Raw genomic sequence first — 18,183 nt, forward strand, 5'->3', positions numbered from 1 at the left:
ATTCACCATAGCCAAGAAGTGGAAGCAACCCGTGTCCCTTGACTGATGATTGGATCAAGAAGATGTGGTATATATATACAATGGAATACTACTCAGCCATAAAAAAAGACAAAATCGTCCCATTTGCAACAACATGGGTGGACTTGGAGGGTATTATGTTAAGTGAAATAAACCACAAAGAGAAAGACAAACAATGTATGATCGCACTCATATGTGGAATATAAACCAACACATGGACAGAGAAAACTGCATTGTGGTTACCAGGGGCAATGGGGGTATGGGGTGGGCACAAGGGGTGAAGGGAGACATGTATATAGTGATGGACAAACAAAAAAAAGTACAACCAAAAATTTCACAATGTTATAAACTATTAAAACATCAATTAAAAAAAAAGATTTCTTAGGCAATGGTTTATTAAAAATCTTATTTTTTCAACCCCCTTTCATTATATTGGGTTAAATAAAGTGCCTTTAAGTGAAAGAGGAACATCTAAATTATTAGGCCGTTGACATTTACTGGTCAGATCATTTTGGTGTACCTCCCATATGCTGAGACACCAAGTGTCTCTAATGCCTGGGTAACAGAACCCAAGTGAGTCAGGTTTTCCAATCCTTTGTTTTCTAAAAAGTTAGGTGATAAATCATTAAATATAATTTGATGATAGGTCACTCTGTGATTTTTTTTTTTTGGCATATTACTTGATAGAAGTTGAAAGGATTGAACGTCATCACTATATTAAAACCCTCTTCACTCCCAACCACTTATTTACATAAACAAGATTTTCCAGAACTTATATCCACACATAAACTCAAGACAGAATACATCCAATACTGAATCCTATTTTGTTCCAGTAATGAGCACTATTCAATGTAGGATAACTGAAATATTTTAAAAATTTCTCTTGAAAAGATATATGGTAGGGTGATCAATAAAAGAATTGTATGATAAAAATATAATGCATTAAGATAAAAACCACATGGGAAAAGTGGAACATCAATCATGATCATAATAAGAGTTAATTATTTATTGCATTTGTGTTGTGTGAAGCAATATAATAGATACAGTACACATATTTTTCTCAATTAGACTGTACAGCAATCTTAAGTGTTGGGAATTCTTATTTACATTTTACAGATAAGTTCTTTTTTTTTTTTTTCATTTATTTATTTTTTCCCCCAGAGCCCCAGTAGATAGTTGTATGTCATAGCTGCACATCCTTCTAGTTGCTGTATGTGGGATGCGGCCTCAGCATGGCCGGAGAAGTGGTGCGTCGGTGCGCGCCCGGGATCCAAACCCGGGCTGCTAGCAGTGGAGCGCGCGCACTTAACCACTAACCCATGGGGCTGGCCCTAGAAACCAAATTTTTAAAGGCTATAATATAGACCATAAACAACACGGATCTGGCATTTTCTAAAAAGTTAAACTTCTTTCCCTCGTGACATATAGGTCCCTCCTCAGTTGTATGTGGAGAGTGTTGGGAGCCTGGGCTGTAGGGGTGGGTAAAATCTGTGTGAGACAGAAACCACATGTGCCATGACTGACACTAGAGCCTAACACAAGTTTCTTAACCACTGAGCCTGGATATCTTCACCTAAACCTGAGGACAATAGTGCTTATCTCTCAGCATTGTTGGAGGATGAACTGAGATTATGTACGCAAAGGGACAGCACAATACCTGGCACAGTGAGTCAATAAAAATGAATATGAATGCATTACAATATCCTTGTACATAAATCTCTGGCCACATTACCATTTAATTTTTTTTTGATTTTATTTATTTATTTTTTCCCCCCAAAGCCCCGGTAGATATTTGTATGTCATAGCTGCACATCCTTCTAGTTGCTGTATGTGGGACACAGCCTCAGCATGGCCGGAGAGGCGGTGCGTCGGTGTGCACCTGGGATCCGAACCCGGGCCGCCAGCAGCAGAGCGTGAGCACCCAACCACTTAGCCACAGGGCCGGCCCATTTAATTCTTTTGAATAAATTCCTGTAAGTATAATAAATGGCTCAGAGTATATGACTCCTTAAAGCGTCATTATATTCCACTAAAAACAATTTTCCAAAAAAGTGAACCTAGTTTATACTAGAGAAGGAGCTCACCTTTTGGGTCGAGGAAGGCCCATGGGGGTAAGATTAGGATCTGGCTTAGGAATGGTTTTCCGGATGCGAATCTGTGAGACTTTCTTTGGCCTCTTCTCTGGCTCAGCCTATTTTTAAGGGTTAAGAAGAAAGATGGTCAAGTTGTAAGACATTTTAAAAATATAAAGTCCCTTTTCTTGACACTCAAGATATCGCTTCCTCAGTTTATAGATGACTCTAAGAAGTAGTTTATGACAAAGCTCCCCCTCCTACTCTTGCTGACAGTGTTTTCAGCAACTATCTCCCTTTATATTATTATGATAGAATTTGTACATTCAGTTCAGATATTGAGATTATCAATATGAAAGTTTGCAGCTATTGGAGACAGCAGATATCACAAAACTGAAGAACACCATCGTTCACTCATCTTCTTTGAATACATGAAGCAGCTCTGTGGTCCAATTCTCTAAACACTGTTAAATGCTGTTGTCAAGAAAAAAGGATCTGGAAAACAACATAGATTAGGAGATCCAGGGTATCCTTTGGAAGCTGAGCAGAAAAACTCCTGTCTTGGTAATCTCCAGTACTCAGCTGAAGCTAAAGGTGGTAAGTAAAGATACTTAGGGGCCGGTCTGTACCTATCATGTGATCTGTAGTCATCGATGGACACCTCCAGTGCGACCATCACCTGACCCCACTAGCATTTTACATTTACCTCTTTCTGTTCTGGAGGGCTGCTCTGTGGCCGGGGGCAGGCTGCTGTCACACCATCCAGCTCATCAAATCCAGGAACCTGGAACTCAGAGGCTGAAAGCAAGAGCTTGCTGACAGCTGATTCTGTTACCAAGCAAGACTTTGGTACCAAGGCAGAGAATGAAGGCTCAAGCCTAGCACCACAGAGAGAAAAACAGAGAAGAAAAATGTGAGATGAGTTCACTTTCTACCTTAGCACATTCAACTCAATATCCAGACTAAAGTTGAAGACTTTCCCTCTTTCCAGCAATGACATTTCCAGTCAAACTGTTTTCTAGTCACTGCAAGACATAGCCTGTGTCTGCATATGTAAAAAGTTAGAAGAATGTGGTCAATCCATTTCATTGATATGGAGCAGAGTGATAAACAAAAATGTAAAAAGGAACAGATTTTTTGGAGGAAGAAGAAATTCAGTGAACTGAACAAATGAATTGTGCTCAGATGAGATCAATCCCGTCCAGGCACTGAAGTTGGCCAACTGACCAAGAAATAGCTGGAGAGGAAACTTGAGGTACGAGGTGGCTACGAGTAATTTTGACTTCTTTCCCATTAAATGGTATTGATTACACATCCTTAGTCACTATTTGTAATGAAATACATTTGAATCTCAGATTAGGTTTAGAAGAATAAGAGGTTAGAATCATGTCATGCCTGACCCATGTCATCTGCTAGCACGTACACTCAGGTATGTGCCCTCTCTCTCTCTCTCTCTCTCTCTCTCACACACACACACACACACACACACACACACACACACACACACTCTCTCTCTCTCTCTTTCTCTCTCTCTCTCTCTCTCTCTCTCTCTCTGCAAGCCCTCATGTGCCAGGCACCATTGGAAGCTTACCTCATCTGACTGCCGCTGGTATTATAAGTAGCTTCTATGCCTGGAAGAGGCACATATGGTAACATGGTGTGGCTGAGGTGAAGCAAAAGGATAAAAGCAATAAGTTAGGGCAGTGGAACAACAGAAAAGGTTTAGATGCCTTTGTGAGCACTGGCACATGACACTCAATTAGAGCCCTTGGAAGACAAGCAATGTCAGTCACTCAGAAAGATGAAAACCTCCCAGCCACAAGAATTACATTTTATGTGCCCATCACTGGAAGGGAGGCCGGCTGACAAGAAGATTATTTTCTAACTGAAACAAAGAAGGTAGGGAGAGAAGAAGAGAGAATAGAGAAAGGAGAGGAACAAGAATGATTTTGAGCCTTATACCTTCTAATCAAGTTGTTGAACATGTATTTTAATTAAAGAGTAAAAAAAAAAAATTTATACATATATACTTTATATAATAGTATAAATATCTTATACTATTCAGCTCTGTACTCTATTACAATAAAATCAGCCAATTTCTATAACCTTACAAAAAATTATGAAGAAATTTTATTTTCTTTAAAGCCAAGCTCCAGGCCGGCCCTGTGGCTTGGTGGTTAAGTGTGCGCGCTGCGATGCTGGCGGCCCGGGTTCGGATCCCGGGTGCGCATCGAGGCACCACTTCTCCATCCATCCTGAGGCCGAGTCCCACATACAGCAACTAGAAGGGTGTGCAGCTATGACATACAACTATCTACTGGGGCTTTGGGGGGAAAAAATAAAATAAATAAAATCTTTAAAGCCAAGCTCCACATAAGACATGGCTATCTAGATGAAAACTGTTGACAGGTTGGTTCCTTTATAATTAAGCTTTTTATAGATGAAAGAATAGTATTAATCACTTATAGATACATTAATCTGTGACACTGAAGAATTTTTTGTGCCTCTCAAAGTAAAACTTCTATCAGTTTCTACTGAATGCAGAACACAGTACAGGTTTAATTAATATGGTGTTGGTATGATGACCATATAATCCATCTCCTCTTAGAAATAAGAGAAATTTGTTCCATGGCTAGGAAAAACACAGATAATTCAAATTTTTAGAATGTTTAGCACCAACTCAGGATTCCCTGAGTACGATAAAAGGAAAGAGAGGCAGGGTGGAGTACTGGAAAAGGAGCTGACCAAAGCAGAAATCAGAAGACCTGGGTTCTAGGTCTAGCTCAGCTGAAACATTCAGCAGCTGAGTGATCTGAGTTAGAAAAAACCATGTTCCTCAGTCTCAACATCTGTAAAAAAAATAAACCAGATGCCTATTCAACCTATATTATAGAGTACTGGAGAATAAGGTCCAAATAAGAAAATCCTATGGAAACATAAATTAATTTAATTTTAAGGACTTTGTTAAGTCTTGCTTTTTGGGGCTACCCAGTTTATCATGCTTAATATTTCTAAGTGTGTTTAGAAAAACAGCAAACTTCTATACTCTAAGCCAAGGATATATGATGTTAAGACACTTTTAGAGCCAATGAGAAGAACAAGTCCCTATAAACACCACCCCTCTACATTCCACTCAAATTAATAAAAATAAAATAAATTAAAAAAATTTTTTTCTTAATTTAAAAATGAAAAAAAACTTTTTAATTAAAAAAAAAAAAAAAGCCAGACACAGGTAGTAAGGGAGAGGGAAAATATTTCATACGAGGAAACAGAAAAGTCAAGTGGGAACGAGTTCTGGAAGAGGAAGAAAGGCGAAAGGGCCACACACCTTCACAGGGTGAAGTGAGTAACCATCCTCGACACTAACCTCAGGAATGAACACAGACAGAAACATGATTTAAAGCTGTGTATCACAGACACAGAGCAGAGAGCAATTATGAGATTTTAGAGGCACAGCAACAAACTAGACAAAATAAAAGCAGTATACTATCATTTAAAACAATTTGATTCATTCTAATGTATTTTTATGGCTGCATTATAAAGAAGCGAACATTTTTCTATTAACTTTGGACAAGTACTTACAATAGTAATTCATCTTTCAATTTCAATCAGCCACATTCAGGTTCCAGGGTGTTTTTCCAAAACCCATTTATTTATTTAGTTTTCCACTAAGCTGCCTGGGGAAGTTCACAACATGCACCAGCAGCTTTTTAATGACAAAGAATTATTCTGCATAAGAGACTGCCCAGATACACAAAGAACAAGGCCTCTCTTAGTCTATTCAGAATTTTAAGGCTTTTTTGTTGTTGAAGTTTTATACTATAGTCATGCACTGCATAACAACGTTTCAGTCAACGATGGACAGATCGCATGTACGACAGACCATATATATGACAGTAGTCCCATAAGATTAGTACCATATAGCCTAGGTGTGCAGTAGGCTATGCCATCTAGGTTTGTGTAAGTACACTCTATAATATTCACACAATGACAAAATCGCCTAAGGACACATTTCTCAGAACATATCCCTGTTGTTAAGTGATCCATGACTGTATAGCAATATTAGGGGCAAATTAAAAAAAATTTAAGTTTCTGTTTATCCAAAGGATTACAAACAGGAGGACTTATCTATTATGTCTAAAGCAGTTTTTTAGGGATATAACTCTCAAATTCTTTTTTTTCTCTTATTTTCAATTAGAATATAAAATGATATTGGTGAAATTATTTTCAACTATTCTGTCGTCAAACCACAAGAACTCTTTTCCAGTTCACTTAAAATTCTATAAATTCTACAACTATAGTATGTAAATTCCAATCTTTGAAGCCTCTCTGCTCCAGAAAGAAATGCAGAGGTTCATAAACTAGATTTGGTGATAACTATATAATTAATCTAAAAAAATATTTATACTGTATCCTTTACATACCAAACACCAAGTTAGGTGCTGGCTGTATAATACTCTGTGACTACGATATAGTTACAAGCCATTATTTGTCACTATTTATAGCCTTTAACTAGTAATGGTGTTTGTTCTTTGCAAGGTGGGGGCAAGAGGAAAAAAGAGATTCAAAAGATTTGATGGTTTGCAGAATGAAATGGACAGAAAACAGAATGGCACAAAATATAGGAGTAGATTTTCCAGAAAAATGGAAAATCAGAGAGGTCTACACTTAAGAATTACTGTTGCATTTTCTCAGCAGAGATTTGGCAAGGTAAACAGAAAATGCAGACACAAAGATTCCAAATTGCTCTGCATTTCCAGTAGTTCCCTCCTCCTCCCCCCAATGGCAGGAAGCGAACATGGGACATTTGCAAAGAATAGGGAACAGATTTTACCTGCTTATGGTGCCCAGACTTGGCTGCTGCTTGCTGTGAGTGGAATGAAGAGCAGAGATCTTGAAGGGGCAGGCAGAAGGCCCATGCTGGCTCCAAATGGACAGTACTCGGCCCACCGAGTTGGGCAGAGAACAGAAGACCTTGTCTGCTATGGAGGCTGGAGACCTTAACCCTTTCAAGCCCTGTGTAACCTGGGTCATGAAGAGCCTCTGCATAGTAGGCATGTGACCAGAGAAGCTCCGTTTTTTTGTCCAGATTCGGTAACACCCAGGGGAACAAAGTGCTAGAAGCGTATGAAGGCCAAGGACAGAGCGGCCTGCTCTGGTCTGGACTACGGCAGTGCCCCCATAGTCTTGGAGAGGAACCAGAGGGTGTGGAGGAGCCTGGGCATGTGCCTGACCATGGAGGCCAGTGTCTTCCCTGAATGTGGCCATCCCAGGGCAACCATGGGACAAGAAGACAGAAAAGGTCCACTTGGGAGGTTGAGATGGGCACTGGGTGGCCTCTCCTAAGGTGAGCCTCGTTGGAGCACAATGCTCAGGAAAAGTCCTTGGGGACTCAGCCATGCACTCAGAGCCTGATTTCACATGAAAGGATACTGGGAAGATTTCAGAACCAAACAGCAGTGATGGCATCTTGTTGCTCAAATCTATGAAACTCATTTTGATGGCTTCGAGAGAATAAAGTGTCAAAGGCTTACTGTTAGGCCACTTATCCCATCCACTAGCTGCCAAATATGGATTCAACTGCATTTTAGTGTATGAAAATCCATCCAGGAGTCTTTTATATCTGAGTCGCTTGTAGCTTTTAGCCACTGGAAGAAGTTCAGAGGAATACCGATGCCTTAGTTTCTGGGTCTTTGTGGCTGGGGCCAGTTTGGAGGCAAGGACAGACAGCTTGTTTAGTAAGGCTGATTCTTTGGTAGGCTTCCTAACATTCAGGCTCCTCAAGGGATGGCATGGAGTAGCCTTCTGCTTTGGTATATGGCTAATTAAGCTCCCGGTAGGTACTGTTTCAGGTTCCAGTCGTGTGGGTGTAGACACAGTATGTGAACTGAGAAATCTGTGTGCTTTCGTGGGAATGGTTTCAGAGGAACTCTTTAACAAGGCAGAACTTCTGATTTTACTCACTTTTCTCCCCATGTTGACTTGCTCCTGACAGGAAACTTGCTTACACGTTCGATGGGGCTGCTTCTTTACGGGAAGCACTACCTTCCGATGTGAAGTGTTCCCAAAGGCACCGTGGATTTCATCATACCTAGCAGAGTTGGGGTCTTGTGTTTTCCGGGGGGCACCACAAAGGCAAGGACCTGTGCACAACTTAATGGCCTTTTTTAATGGATGACACAAGCTTTCCTCCTTTGGGTCTTTCAACTTCTGAAACCGTGCAGCAATGTCACCCTTGGCCAGCTTTGCTGGGGTGATTTCTTTCATCATGGGGAACTCATCTTTACAATCTTTAGGTTGGTTCTTACTTTGCACCTCATCTGACAACATATTAGGTGATGTGCATTGTTCCAATCTTGTATGTGCTTCTTTTTGATGTATATATTCCTCTTCCTTCTGCAACATGTGGTCCAAAATCCTCTGGCTCTGTTCTTCGGCATCACCAAGCATCCTCTGAGATTTAAAGTGGGTCTGAGAAATCTCACTCACATTATCACTGTGGCCATCTTCTCTGGCAATCATCTCCTTAGATTCCTCCCCAGCAGTTAAGTGACCCAGTGGTCCCCTCTGATGTTCTTTGGTTTCTTCACCTTTCACTGTAGTTTCTGTTTCCATTGTCAAAGGCAAATTTTTCACACTGATGTCTATGCTGTTTCCTTCACTAGGATGACTCATATCCCTTGATGCTCCTCCTTTCATCTCAGGCAGGACTGTGCAGTCTTTTACATTTTCACAAAGCATCTCACCATCTTTTTGTTTTAAAAGATTTTTCAGGTTGCTTTCTTCACTATTAATATTAGTTTCTGAATTTTCTTGAGAAGACAGACACAAAGGCATTATCTCAATGGATTTCAGGCTCCCTGGGGGAACAGAGTTCTCATCTCGGCATCTAAAAGACATCAATTCTTTTGAGGAAATTCCAAAGGTATTTTCCTTGTGAAACTCAGAATTTATTTCTAGTTTTGATCCTTCAATCATTCCTTGTGTTTCTCTCAGAGATGCTTCTTTAACTTGCTGTTCATGATGAATATAATTTAAAGACACATTTACTCTATCCAATATTCTTATATTTGGTTCATGATCTGCAATACACTCTATCTCATGGGCACAAGAGTCTGCACACACTTCCATTTCACAATCTTTTAATGATCTGCATACTTTATCCTCACATGATTTTTCTATTTCAAGAGATTCCACTGTAGAGGAAGTAGTATCTGGGAAATCCGAATCCTGGTCAATCATTCCTGTAAATGCAGGATTCAGTTCTCTCTGAGACAGGGTACTCCTTGAGGTTTCATGTAATGCCAGTCTATCTTGCCTTGCAGCACCATCAAATGTACTAGATGCTTTTATGTCCAGTGTGCCTTCTGCAGGCTTATTTCTACAGTCTGTGTAGACGACATCTACCACACCATCTGTCGACTCCTCACAACCAGAAATCCTTTCAAAGGCTCCTTTCAAATCACCTTTCTCTGGACTACCACCAGACAATGAGTTGTTATTACCTGAACTGACTAGCAGATCCTTTTCGTTGTGACTTACCTCTCTTTTAGGCTCTGGGATGGTCTCTCTCTGGTCACTACCTAGAGTCGCTTTAGCTGGTTTATTTTCACTTTTGCATGCATCTGGTCTGTCTGGGTTACTCTGGCAGTCAAGGACTTCATCTGCCTTCTGATCAAGAGTTTCAGCTGCTTGGTTCATGTTTTTAAAACTGGAGAACACAATAGTAGGAGGCTGGTCCAACAATTTTTCAGGACTTGGAATGTCTGTAGATTGGTTTAGTTCTTGCGTGGCACAATCAGAAATGCTATACTTACAAAACACAGTCTCTTTGAGTATATTCTGTTCCTTTCCTTCTAGCCCTTCCTCACTGGGTTGGATGTAACTAGTAGCGCGAATGGTTTTGTTTGAAGCTTCAGTATTTGACATGCCTGCTGTCATTTCATTTCTGATCTTATCTTCTGGAAGGCTGCCTTTAGTTTCTCTCCCATCAAATTTCCTTTCCTCCAATGTATCAGTCACCTCGTGGACGGTACTTTTAACAGAGACTTCTCTTCCTTGGGAGTGGTGATCACTGTGCTGAAACACATTTTCATACTTGGTTACCAAACAGTTTTCAACTTCCAGGATGATTTTGTTGGACTCAAAAGCAGCACAAGCAGAACCCATGCTCTTTTCTGGTGTATTTCTTCTTATACAATGACAGCTAGAGAGATCCTGAGATTGAATACTTTGACATTCCATGACAGAGACCACTGGAGGCAAGGCTGCTGCTTCTTTCCTACTTGAGAGAAGTCTGGAATGTAGATCTGCTGTTCCTGAATCAGCCATTTCACTTTTTCTTTCTAGGCTTCCTGGTTTGATGTTTAAGGTGGGACTGTTTGAAGAGGCACCACAGGTTTCGTCACCTGGTGGAGAGATTTCTTTCATTTTTGTCTTCATGGAAATGGTCTGGGTATCAGCAATGACATCTGCTCCATCCTCTAATGGAGGGTGATGGCTCTGTTGGGAATCCTCGCTTGCTGCTAAAGGCATCTCTTTGTCAGCTAGCAACTTTGTGTGGTCTCGAGAACTAAGGGACACTTGATTTAAAACACATTCATTTTCTACTTCATTTACAACCAGTTCATCGGTACAAGAAAGTTCATTCATCTCACAGGCAATGCTCTGTTCACCTAAATGTAGACTATCATCTTGTAAGGGCTGTACAGCTTTTTCTGACTCAGGACTGTAATCAAATTCTAGGGGTGGTGGTAATCGAGCAATATTTTTCTTGGGTTTCGATACCTCATTTACAGGACTTATCTGGTCCTCTGGCATTAAACTCACAAGGGATTTTCTTTCAATCAGAAACTCATTATACAATGCTTCATTTAATTGGGTATCGCCTTTCAGATTTCTCTGGGTGCTGACTAAGGAGTTAGAGTCTTCACTGTAAAACTTTTTACTTAACATCTTCGGCTCTATAGTGGTTGTCTGTTCTGGCTCTTTAATCCGCATCAAGGAAGAAAAACTGCTTTCTTCAGAGTGTCCACCTGGATGGCTCATATTAGTAAAAGTTTCTCTATGGTCCTTATAGTTTGTCAAACTACACTGAATGTCTGAAGTGATTTTCAAATCATTTTTTTTTAACGTTACTTCCGTGGCTTCATTAAAAGAACTCGGCATTAAAGAACTAGAACTGTCTGTATGGATAATGCCTTGAACACAACAGTTATCAAGGATATTATCTTTTAGGGAGTCAACGGTCTCTTTTTCAAGAGAATAATGACCATTAGCATCCTCTTCTGGTTGCCTGGCATTAACAAGAAAGAGTTCCCCTTGCTCATTCCTGGGGTTCAAAAGCTGTTCTTCGTTTTCTTTCCTAGAAGCCAAGTTCTCGCTTAGATCACCCCCATCAAAACATGAATTATCCGTCTTTTCAGCAGATCCCTTCAGCAAGCCATTACTTTCAAAACCACATTTTTCTAAGGATGTTGTTCTGGATTCTGGACCAGACAAACTTGATCTGAAAGACGAAACTTCAGAATTTTCTACAACAACTACATTTCTTGCGGCTTTGGGACTGCCACTTGCAGAACTGTGTTTTTCATTATGGTGGCCAAGAATCTGTGGGTGATTGTCATCTGCTTCACAGACAAGGTTCAATTTACAAAACTCTTCCTTCCCATTGTCCACTTTGGAAATGACACTGTTCCCTGGTAATAATGACAACCAAGAAGGACAAGTTTTTAATTCTTCACATTCTTTTTCTTTAGGAGTGGCTTCTGTTAATCCAGGGTCCACAAAGGTTAAAGGCTCTAGGGAAACTAATGGGCTGGTTTCTGAACCATCACCACTGGTCATGATTTTGTCTACTTCTGGGTATTCGCTGCACCCAGCTGAGAGACTTTTACTCACATTGCCATTCTTGTGTCCTTCATTATTATCCATCTTAGTCCCATTGACCTTCATACCTTGTACTTCTTCAGTAGATCTCAGTAGAGTTTCAGCTGTAATCTGTACATTTCCTTCTGCATAAGAGAAATAAATCCAAATCAGTACACAATCATAAAAAAAATTTGCTCTACATTCATGAATTTAATCATGCAACCAATGGCAACAATAAAAATGATCCAACTCAAAAAGAGAATTGCAAGGGGCTGGCCCCGTGGCTTAGCAGTTAAGTGCAGCGCTCCGCTGCTGGCGGCCCGGGTTCAGATCCTGAGCGCGCACTGACACACCGCTTGTCCAGCCATGCTGAGGCCCACATACAGCAACTAGAAGGATGTGCAGCTATGACATACAACTATCTACTGGGGCTTTGGGGGAAAAAATAAATAAATAAATAAATAAAGTAAAAAATTAAAAAAAAAAAAAAAAGAGAATTGCAAAGTTAGTGCACAATACCATTGGTTTTGTTCTTCTCTGCAAAATATGACAGAGGGCCAAAAGGATACCTGGCAGAAACAGGTAATTTTGAACAAATGCCTTTCTCTAAATGTTAGTTACTTACCTGTACTCACTTAGCTAGATAGCTGACTACAACATGGAGATATATGCTTAATTCAGAGTCTTAAGAAGCTTCTATTGTAAAACATGAATAAATTAGACTCACAATACAACAGTTTATATCATTAGATGACTATCTTATTACTTGAATAAACATTAAATAAGTCATAGATAAAATTCCTCTAAAAAGAAGAACAGTTATACATAAAATCTTATGTAAAAGAGATTAATCGGTAAGTTGAATACTCGTCTTGAACCCAATTACTTGCAATAATTGCCTTTCTACAAGACTGATCATGAGTTAGTAATTACTGAAGCTAAGTACATGGGGGTTTAGTATATCCTCCTTTCCACTTCTGAATAAATTTAAAATTTTCCATTATGAGACATTAAAAAACAAACAAAAAACCTTTCTAAGCAGAATATAAATGCGATTCATAAAGGAGTTTTACTGTACAGAGTTTCTTTGAAATCCTAGGTATAAGATGCAGTATAAAGAAGTTCCCCAAACTTGTTAATCTACAAAATTTTCATCCCTCCTTCCTTTTTAGAAAACAAACTTGGGCCGGCCCCGTGGCTTAGCAGTTAAGGGCACGCGCTCCGCTGCTGGCGGCCCTGGTTCGGATCCCGAGCGCGCACCAACGCACCCCTTCCCGGCCATGCTAAGGCCGCGTCCCACTTACAGCAACTAGAAGGATGTGCAGCTATGACATACAATTATCTACTGGGGCTTTGGGGGGGGGAATTAAATTAAAAAAAAAAAAAAGTTAATGTTAAATGGAGCACACCTCATTAAAAAAAAAAAAACTCAAGGCTATACACATTCACGTGTATATGTGTATATGTATGTACATAACAGAAAACCTGCAATAAACAGATAAAGCAAAATGCAAATCAATGTAAAGATTGAATTTTCACTAGAATATAAACTTCATGAGGGTAAGGATCGGGTTTGTTTTGGTCTCTCCTCTTCCAGCATAACACCTGGTACTTAATAGAATTCAATAAATATTTGTGGAATTAATAAATACAATTAGGTCAAATAACAAAGAGTATTAATAGTGTGTTCCTTGGGCTTCCCTATCCATTTCTCAAAAGGTACTGAGAGCAGCGATTATTGAAAGGGCAGCAACCTTCAAGGCAGGCCAGCTGGGCTCTGTGATATTACTTACCTCTCTGAGTCTCAGCTTCCTCCTTTGTGAAAAAGAGGGGAAGCACACTTACCGAAGTGCTATTTTGAGGATTAAATTAAATAATATATGTAAAACAACACCTGGTGCAGTGCCGGCCATATAAAGGAAAAGTGCCCTTCCTTTGCTCTGCTTTTGATTCTGCTTTTACTGGACCTGAGAATAGTTAAAACGATAAACTTAATAACTAGGCTAGGACACAGCATTTAAAAATATTTGCAATCAGCAAATATTAGATGGATAATTGTATACTGGTTACCGTAAGCTTGCATAGATACAAATACTCCAATGGTTTTACTATTGGACGCTGTAGCATTCTCTCCACTGGACGCTGTAGCATTCACTAAACCATTTGGTTATATTCTGGGCCTTCTCTCTCTGTGCCAGCACCATCCTACCTGTATCCCTCCTTGTATCTGCTCAGGAAAACTCTAAAACTCTTCATCCCTCCTCAAACTGTTTACTGCGCAAAGCACTTAAGGCAGGACTCTCCCTCAGAGGCCCTACCTGCTGGAAAAATGCCTGTTCTCCACTTACTCGACAGTCTTAGGGAGGAGGTAGATTGGGTGGGGAAGAGGAGTTGTGTACAGCTTGAAAGCAAAACGATACCTTGCCCACTCTTTTGAATTGTTTTTAATCACATTTATTTGAAATAAAGAGAACTTTAAAAAGAGTTTGAGGCAATTTTATGTTTATTAGAAAGTTTTCAAAAAGCTGTGGAACACTGACCTGGTCTTCATCTATAATATGGGAAGAAAGATGGTACCTACCTACTTGTAAAGATTAGATGAGTTAATATACATAAAGCTCTTAGAAGTGTCAGACAGAGTCCACACTTGGTTAGTGCTAGCCATTCTCTGGGCCCCCACTCCCTTGTACAATATCCCTATCAAAACTTCTGTAACAGTGTTTCTCAATTATTTGTTTAATATATCACCTCCATGAGACTGGAGCTATTTGAGGGCAGAAACTGGATCTTAATGATTGTTGCAGACTCAGTACCTGACAGTGACCTTGGCACACTGAGGTACATAATAGATGTTGGCTGAATGAAGAATTAGATTAGGGAAGTTGTTAAAAGTATTAGGTATACTCAGTCCAGCAATTCCACTCTGAAAAGATATCTGAACCCCTGATCACTTCAGCATTATTTATGGTGGTCAAGACATCGGAAACAACCTAAGTATCCACTGATGGAGGAATGGATAAAGAAAATGTACAGGGCCGGCCCTGTGGCTTAGCGGTTAAGTGCGTGCGCTCTGCTACTGGTGGCCTGGGTTCGGATCCCGGGCGCGCGCTGACGCACTGCTTCTCCGGCCATGCTGAGGCCGCATCCCACATACAGCAACTAGAAGGATGTGCAACTATGACATACAACTATCTACTCGGGCTTTGGGGGGAAAAAAAGGAGGAGGATTGGCAATAGATGTCAGCTCAGAGCCGGTCGCCCTCAGCAAAAAGAGGAGGATTAGCACGGATGTTATCTCAGGGCTGATCTTCCTCACACACAAAAAAATAAAAATAAAATAAAAAAATAAGAAAATGTGGTACATTTAAAAAAAAAGTATTAGGTATACTGGAGGTTAAAAAATGTATTCTGTGAGGTATGGGCCCTTTTTAGAAGCACAGGAGTTTCATGACCTCACCTGAAGATCCTGGATTTTTAGTTTTATTAAAAACCATTTAAAAAGTGCTTATGTTGAGCCAGCCCTGGTGGCCTAGTGGTTAAGTTCAGTGCGCTCTGCTTTGCGACCCAGGTTCGGTTCCTGGGTTCTGACCTACACCACTCGTCTGTCAGTGGCCATGCTGTGGTGGCGGCTCATGTCTATAAAGAGGAAGATTGGAAGCAGATGTTAGCTCAGGGAGAATCTTCCTCAGCAAAAAAAAGAAAGAAAAAAGAAAGAAGGAAAAAGAAAAGTGCTTATGTTTGCAGAAATTGAAAAACTAATCCTGAAACTCAAATGAAATGTGAGGGACACACAATCTTGAAAAAGACGAACAAAGGTGGTAGACTCACGTTTCCTGATTTCAAAAACAAAGCTCCACTAATCAAGATAGTGTGGCCCTGGCATAGGACAGAGATAAAGATCAATAGAACAGAACTCAGAGTCCAGAAATAAACTCTAAAATTCATAGTCAGTCAACTGATGTTTGACAAATGGGACCAAGAATAGTTTTTCAACAAATAGTGCTCAGACAACTGGATATCCACATGCAAAAGAATAAATTCGGACCCTAGTTCACATCATACAAAAAGATTAACTCAAAGTGGATCATAGACCTTAATGTAAGAGCTGAAACTATAAAACTCTTAGAAGAAAACACAAGAGTAAACCATGATCCTGGGTTTGGTAATGATTTCTTAGCTAAGATACCAAAAGTACAAGTGATAAAAAAGACAAATAACTTGGACTCCATTAAAACTAAAAACTTTTGTGCTTCAAAGGACACCAAGAAGTGAAAACACAACTCACTGACTGGGAGAAAATATTTGCGAATCATCTATCTGACAGGAGATTTGTATTTAGAATACCTAAAGAATTCTTACAACTCAACAATAAAAAGACAAAAAATCTTATTTGAAAATAGGCAGAGGGAACATAACTCCCCATTCCGTAAGTGTAGGCTGTACATAGTGACTTCTTTCCAAAGAGTACAGTATGGAAAGGGTGTGAGGGGAGTAACTTCACAGTGGAGAAATCTGACAAACACTACCTCATGTTTAGAGTACACGCCCGTGAAATGACGTGATGAAAACAGCACTTTACTTGTGTGATTTTCCTCCCCCAAACCCATAACCCCAGTCTTATGAGAAAAACATCAAACATATCCCAAAAAAGAGGCATTCCACAATATACCCGACCAGTACTCCTCAAAAACTCTCAAAGTCACCAAAAACAATAAAAGTGTGAGAAACTATCACAGCCAAGAGGAGCCTAAGGCAATATGAGGACCAAAGGCAATGTGGTATCCTGATGGGATTCTAGAACAGAAAAAGGATATTACCTAAAAACTAAGAAAATCTGAATAAACTACGGACTTTAGTTAATGATAATGTATCAATATTGGTTCATTAATTGTAACAAATGTACCATACTAACATGTTAACAACAGAGGAAACTGTGCCCGTGGAGAGGGGAGGGATATGGAAACTCTCTGTACTATGTGCTCAATTTCTCTGTAAATCTTAAACTGTTCTATAAATTACTAATTTTTTAAAAAGTAGAAAAAAAAAAAAAGACAAAGGATTTGAATAGACACTTTCCCAAGATATACAGTCAATAAGCACATAAAAAGACATTCAACATCATTAGTCATTAGAGAAATGAAAACCAAAATCACAGTAAGATATCACTTTACACCCATTAAAATGGCTATGATTCAAAACAGAACAAAAAATAACAAGTGTTGGAGAGAATGTGGAGAAACTGGAACCTTCATACATTGTTGGTAGGATTATAAAATGGTCCAGCCACTTTGGAAAACAGTTTGCCAATTCCTCGAAATGCTAAACATAGAGTTACCATATAACCCAGCAATTCCATTCTTAAGTAACTACTCCAGGAAATTAAAAACTTATGTCCATACAAGACCTGTACACAAATGGTGACAGTAGCATTATTCATAATAATCAAAAAGCAGAAACAACTCAAATGTCTATCAACTGGTAAATGGATAAAATGGAATATTATTCAGCCATAAAAAGGAATGAAGTACTTATACATGCTACACCATGGATGAACCTTAAAATCTTTATGTGAAAGTGAAAGAAGTCAGTCACAAAAGACCACATATTGTAAGGTCTCATTTACATAAAATGTCCACAATAGGCAACTCTATAGAGACAAAAGTAGATAAGTGGTTGGAAGAGGCCAGGGGTAAGAAGGAATAGGAAATAGGGAATGACTGCTAATGGGTATAAGGTTTCTTTTGGGAGTGATAAAAATAAAATTATGGTGATGGTTGCACAACTCTGTAAGTATACAAAAAACTCACTGAATTGTATAATTTAAATAGGTGAACTTTATGGTATGTAAATTATATCTCAATAAAATTGTTTTTAAAAAAGTCCTTACACTCCAATTATAACATAAGCAACATCAGAAAAATTAGACTTTATTTTTTGGTGTTATCTCCATATAATCATAATTTAGGATAGACATGCCAGAGGTTGAGAAGGATTCAACAGCATTTCCATCAAAACTTTTTCCTGGATCAAAAAATTAAATGGCTAGTCTGTGAAAACTAAATATGACATCAGTTTTGGTTTACCTTACATCTCATCCTCAGAAAGATGTGTAACAGGTTAGCAATACTGTAATGTCTTACAAAACGAGGCTTTCCTGCAGAGGCTCACAAAGGCTGCTTAGAGGTAGAAGGAAAGCTGTAGACACCCCTACAAGCTTTCGACA

At 39.4% G+C, this 18,183-nt stretch overlaps 1 protein-coding gene across 4 annotated transcripts in view; it reads right to left on the reverse strand.

The window, feature by feature from the left end:
• Positions 1 to 18,183, reverse strand: part of PRR14L (proline rich 14 like) — a 71,174-nt gene that overhangs the window by 19,141 nt on the left and 33,850 nt on the right. For 3 of the 4 annotated variants that reach the window (XM_058531851.1, XM_058531854.1, XM_058531853.1), the window contains 4 exons: positions 6,925 to 12,103; positions 3,682 to 3,753; positions 2,797 to 2,968; positions 2,103 to 2,209 (listed from right to left, as the gene is read on the reverse strand). In XM_058531851.1, coding sequence (XP_058387834.1) covers positions 2,103 to 2,209; positions 2,797 to 2,968; positions 3,682 to 3,753; positions 6,925 to 12,103 — 5,530 coding nt within the window. The remainder of the gene's footprint in view (positions 1 to 2,102; positions 2,210 to 2,796; positions 2,969 to 3,681; positions 3,754 to 6,924; positions 12,104 to 18,183) is intronic. The other variant, XM_058531852.1, reaches the window with a different exon arrangement.

The sequence above is a fragment of the Diceros bicornis genome, chromosome 35 (assembly GCF_020826845.1).
Source record: "Diceros bicornis minor isolate mBicDic1 chromosome 35, mDicBic1.mat.cur, whole genome shotgun sequence".
Lineage (NCBI taxonomy): Eukaryota > Metazoa > Chordata > Mammalia > Perissodactyla > Rhinocerotidae > Diceros > Diceros bicornis.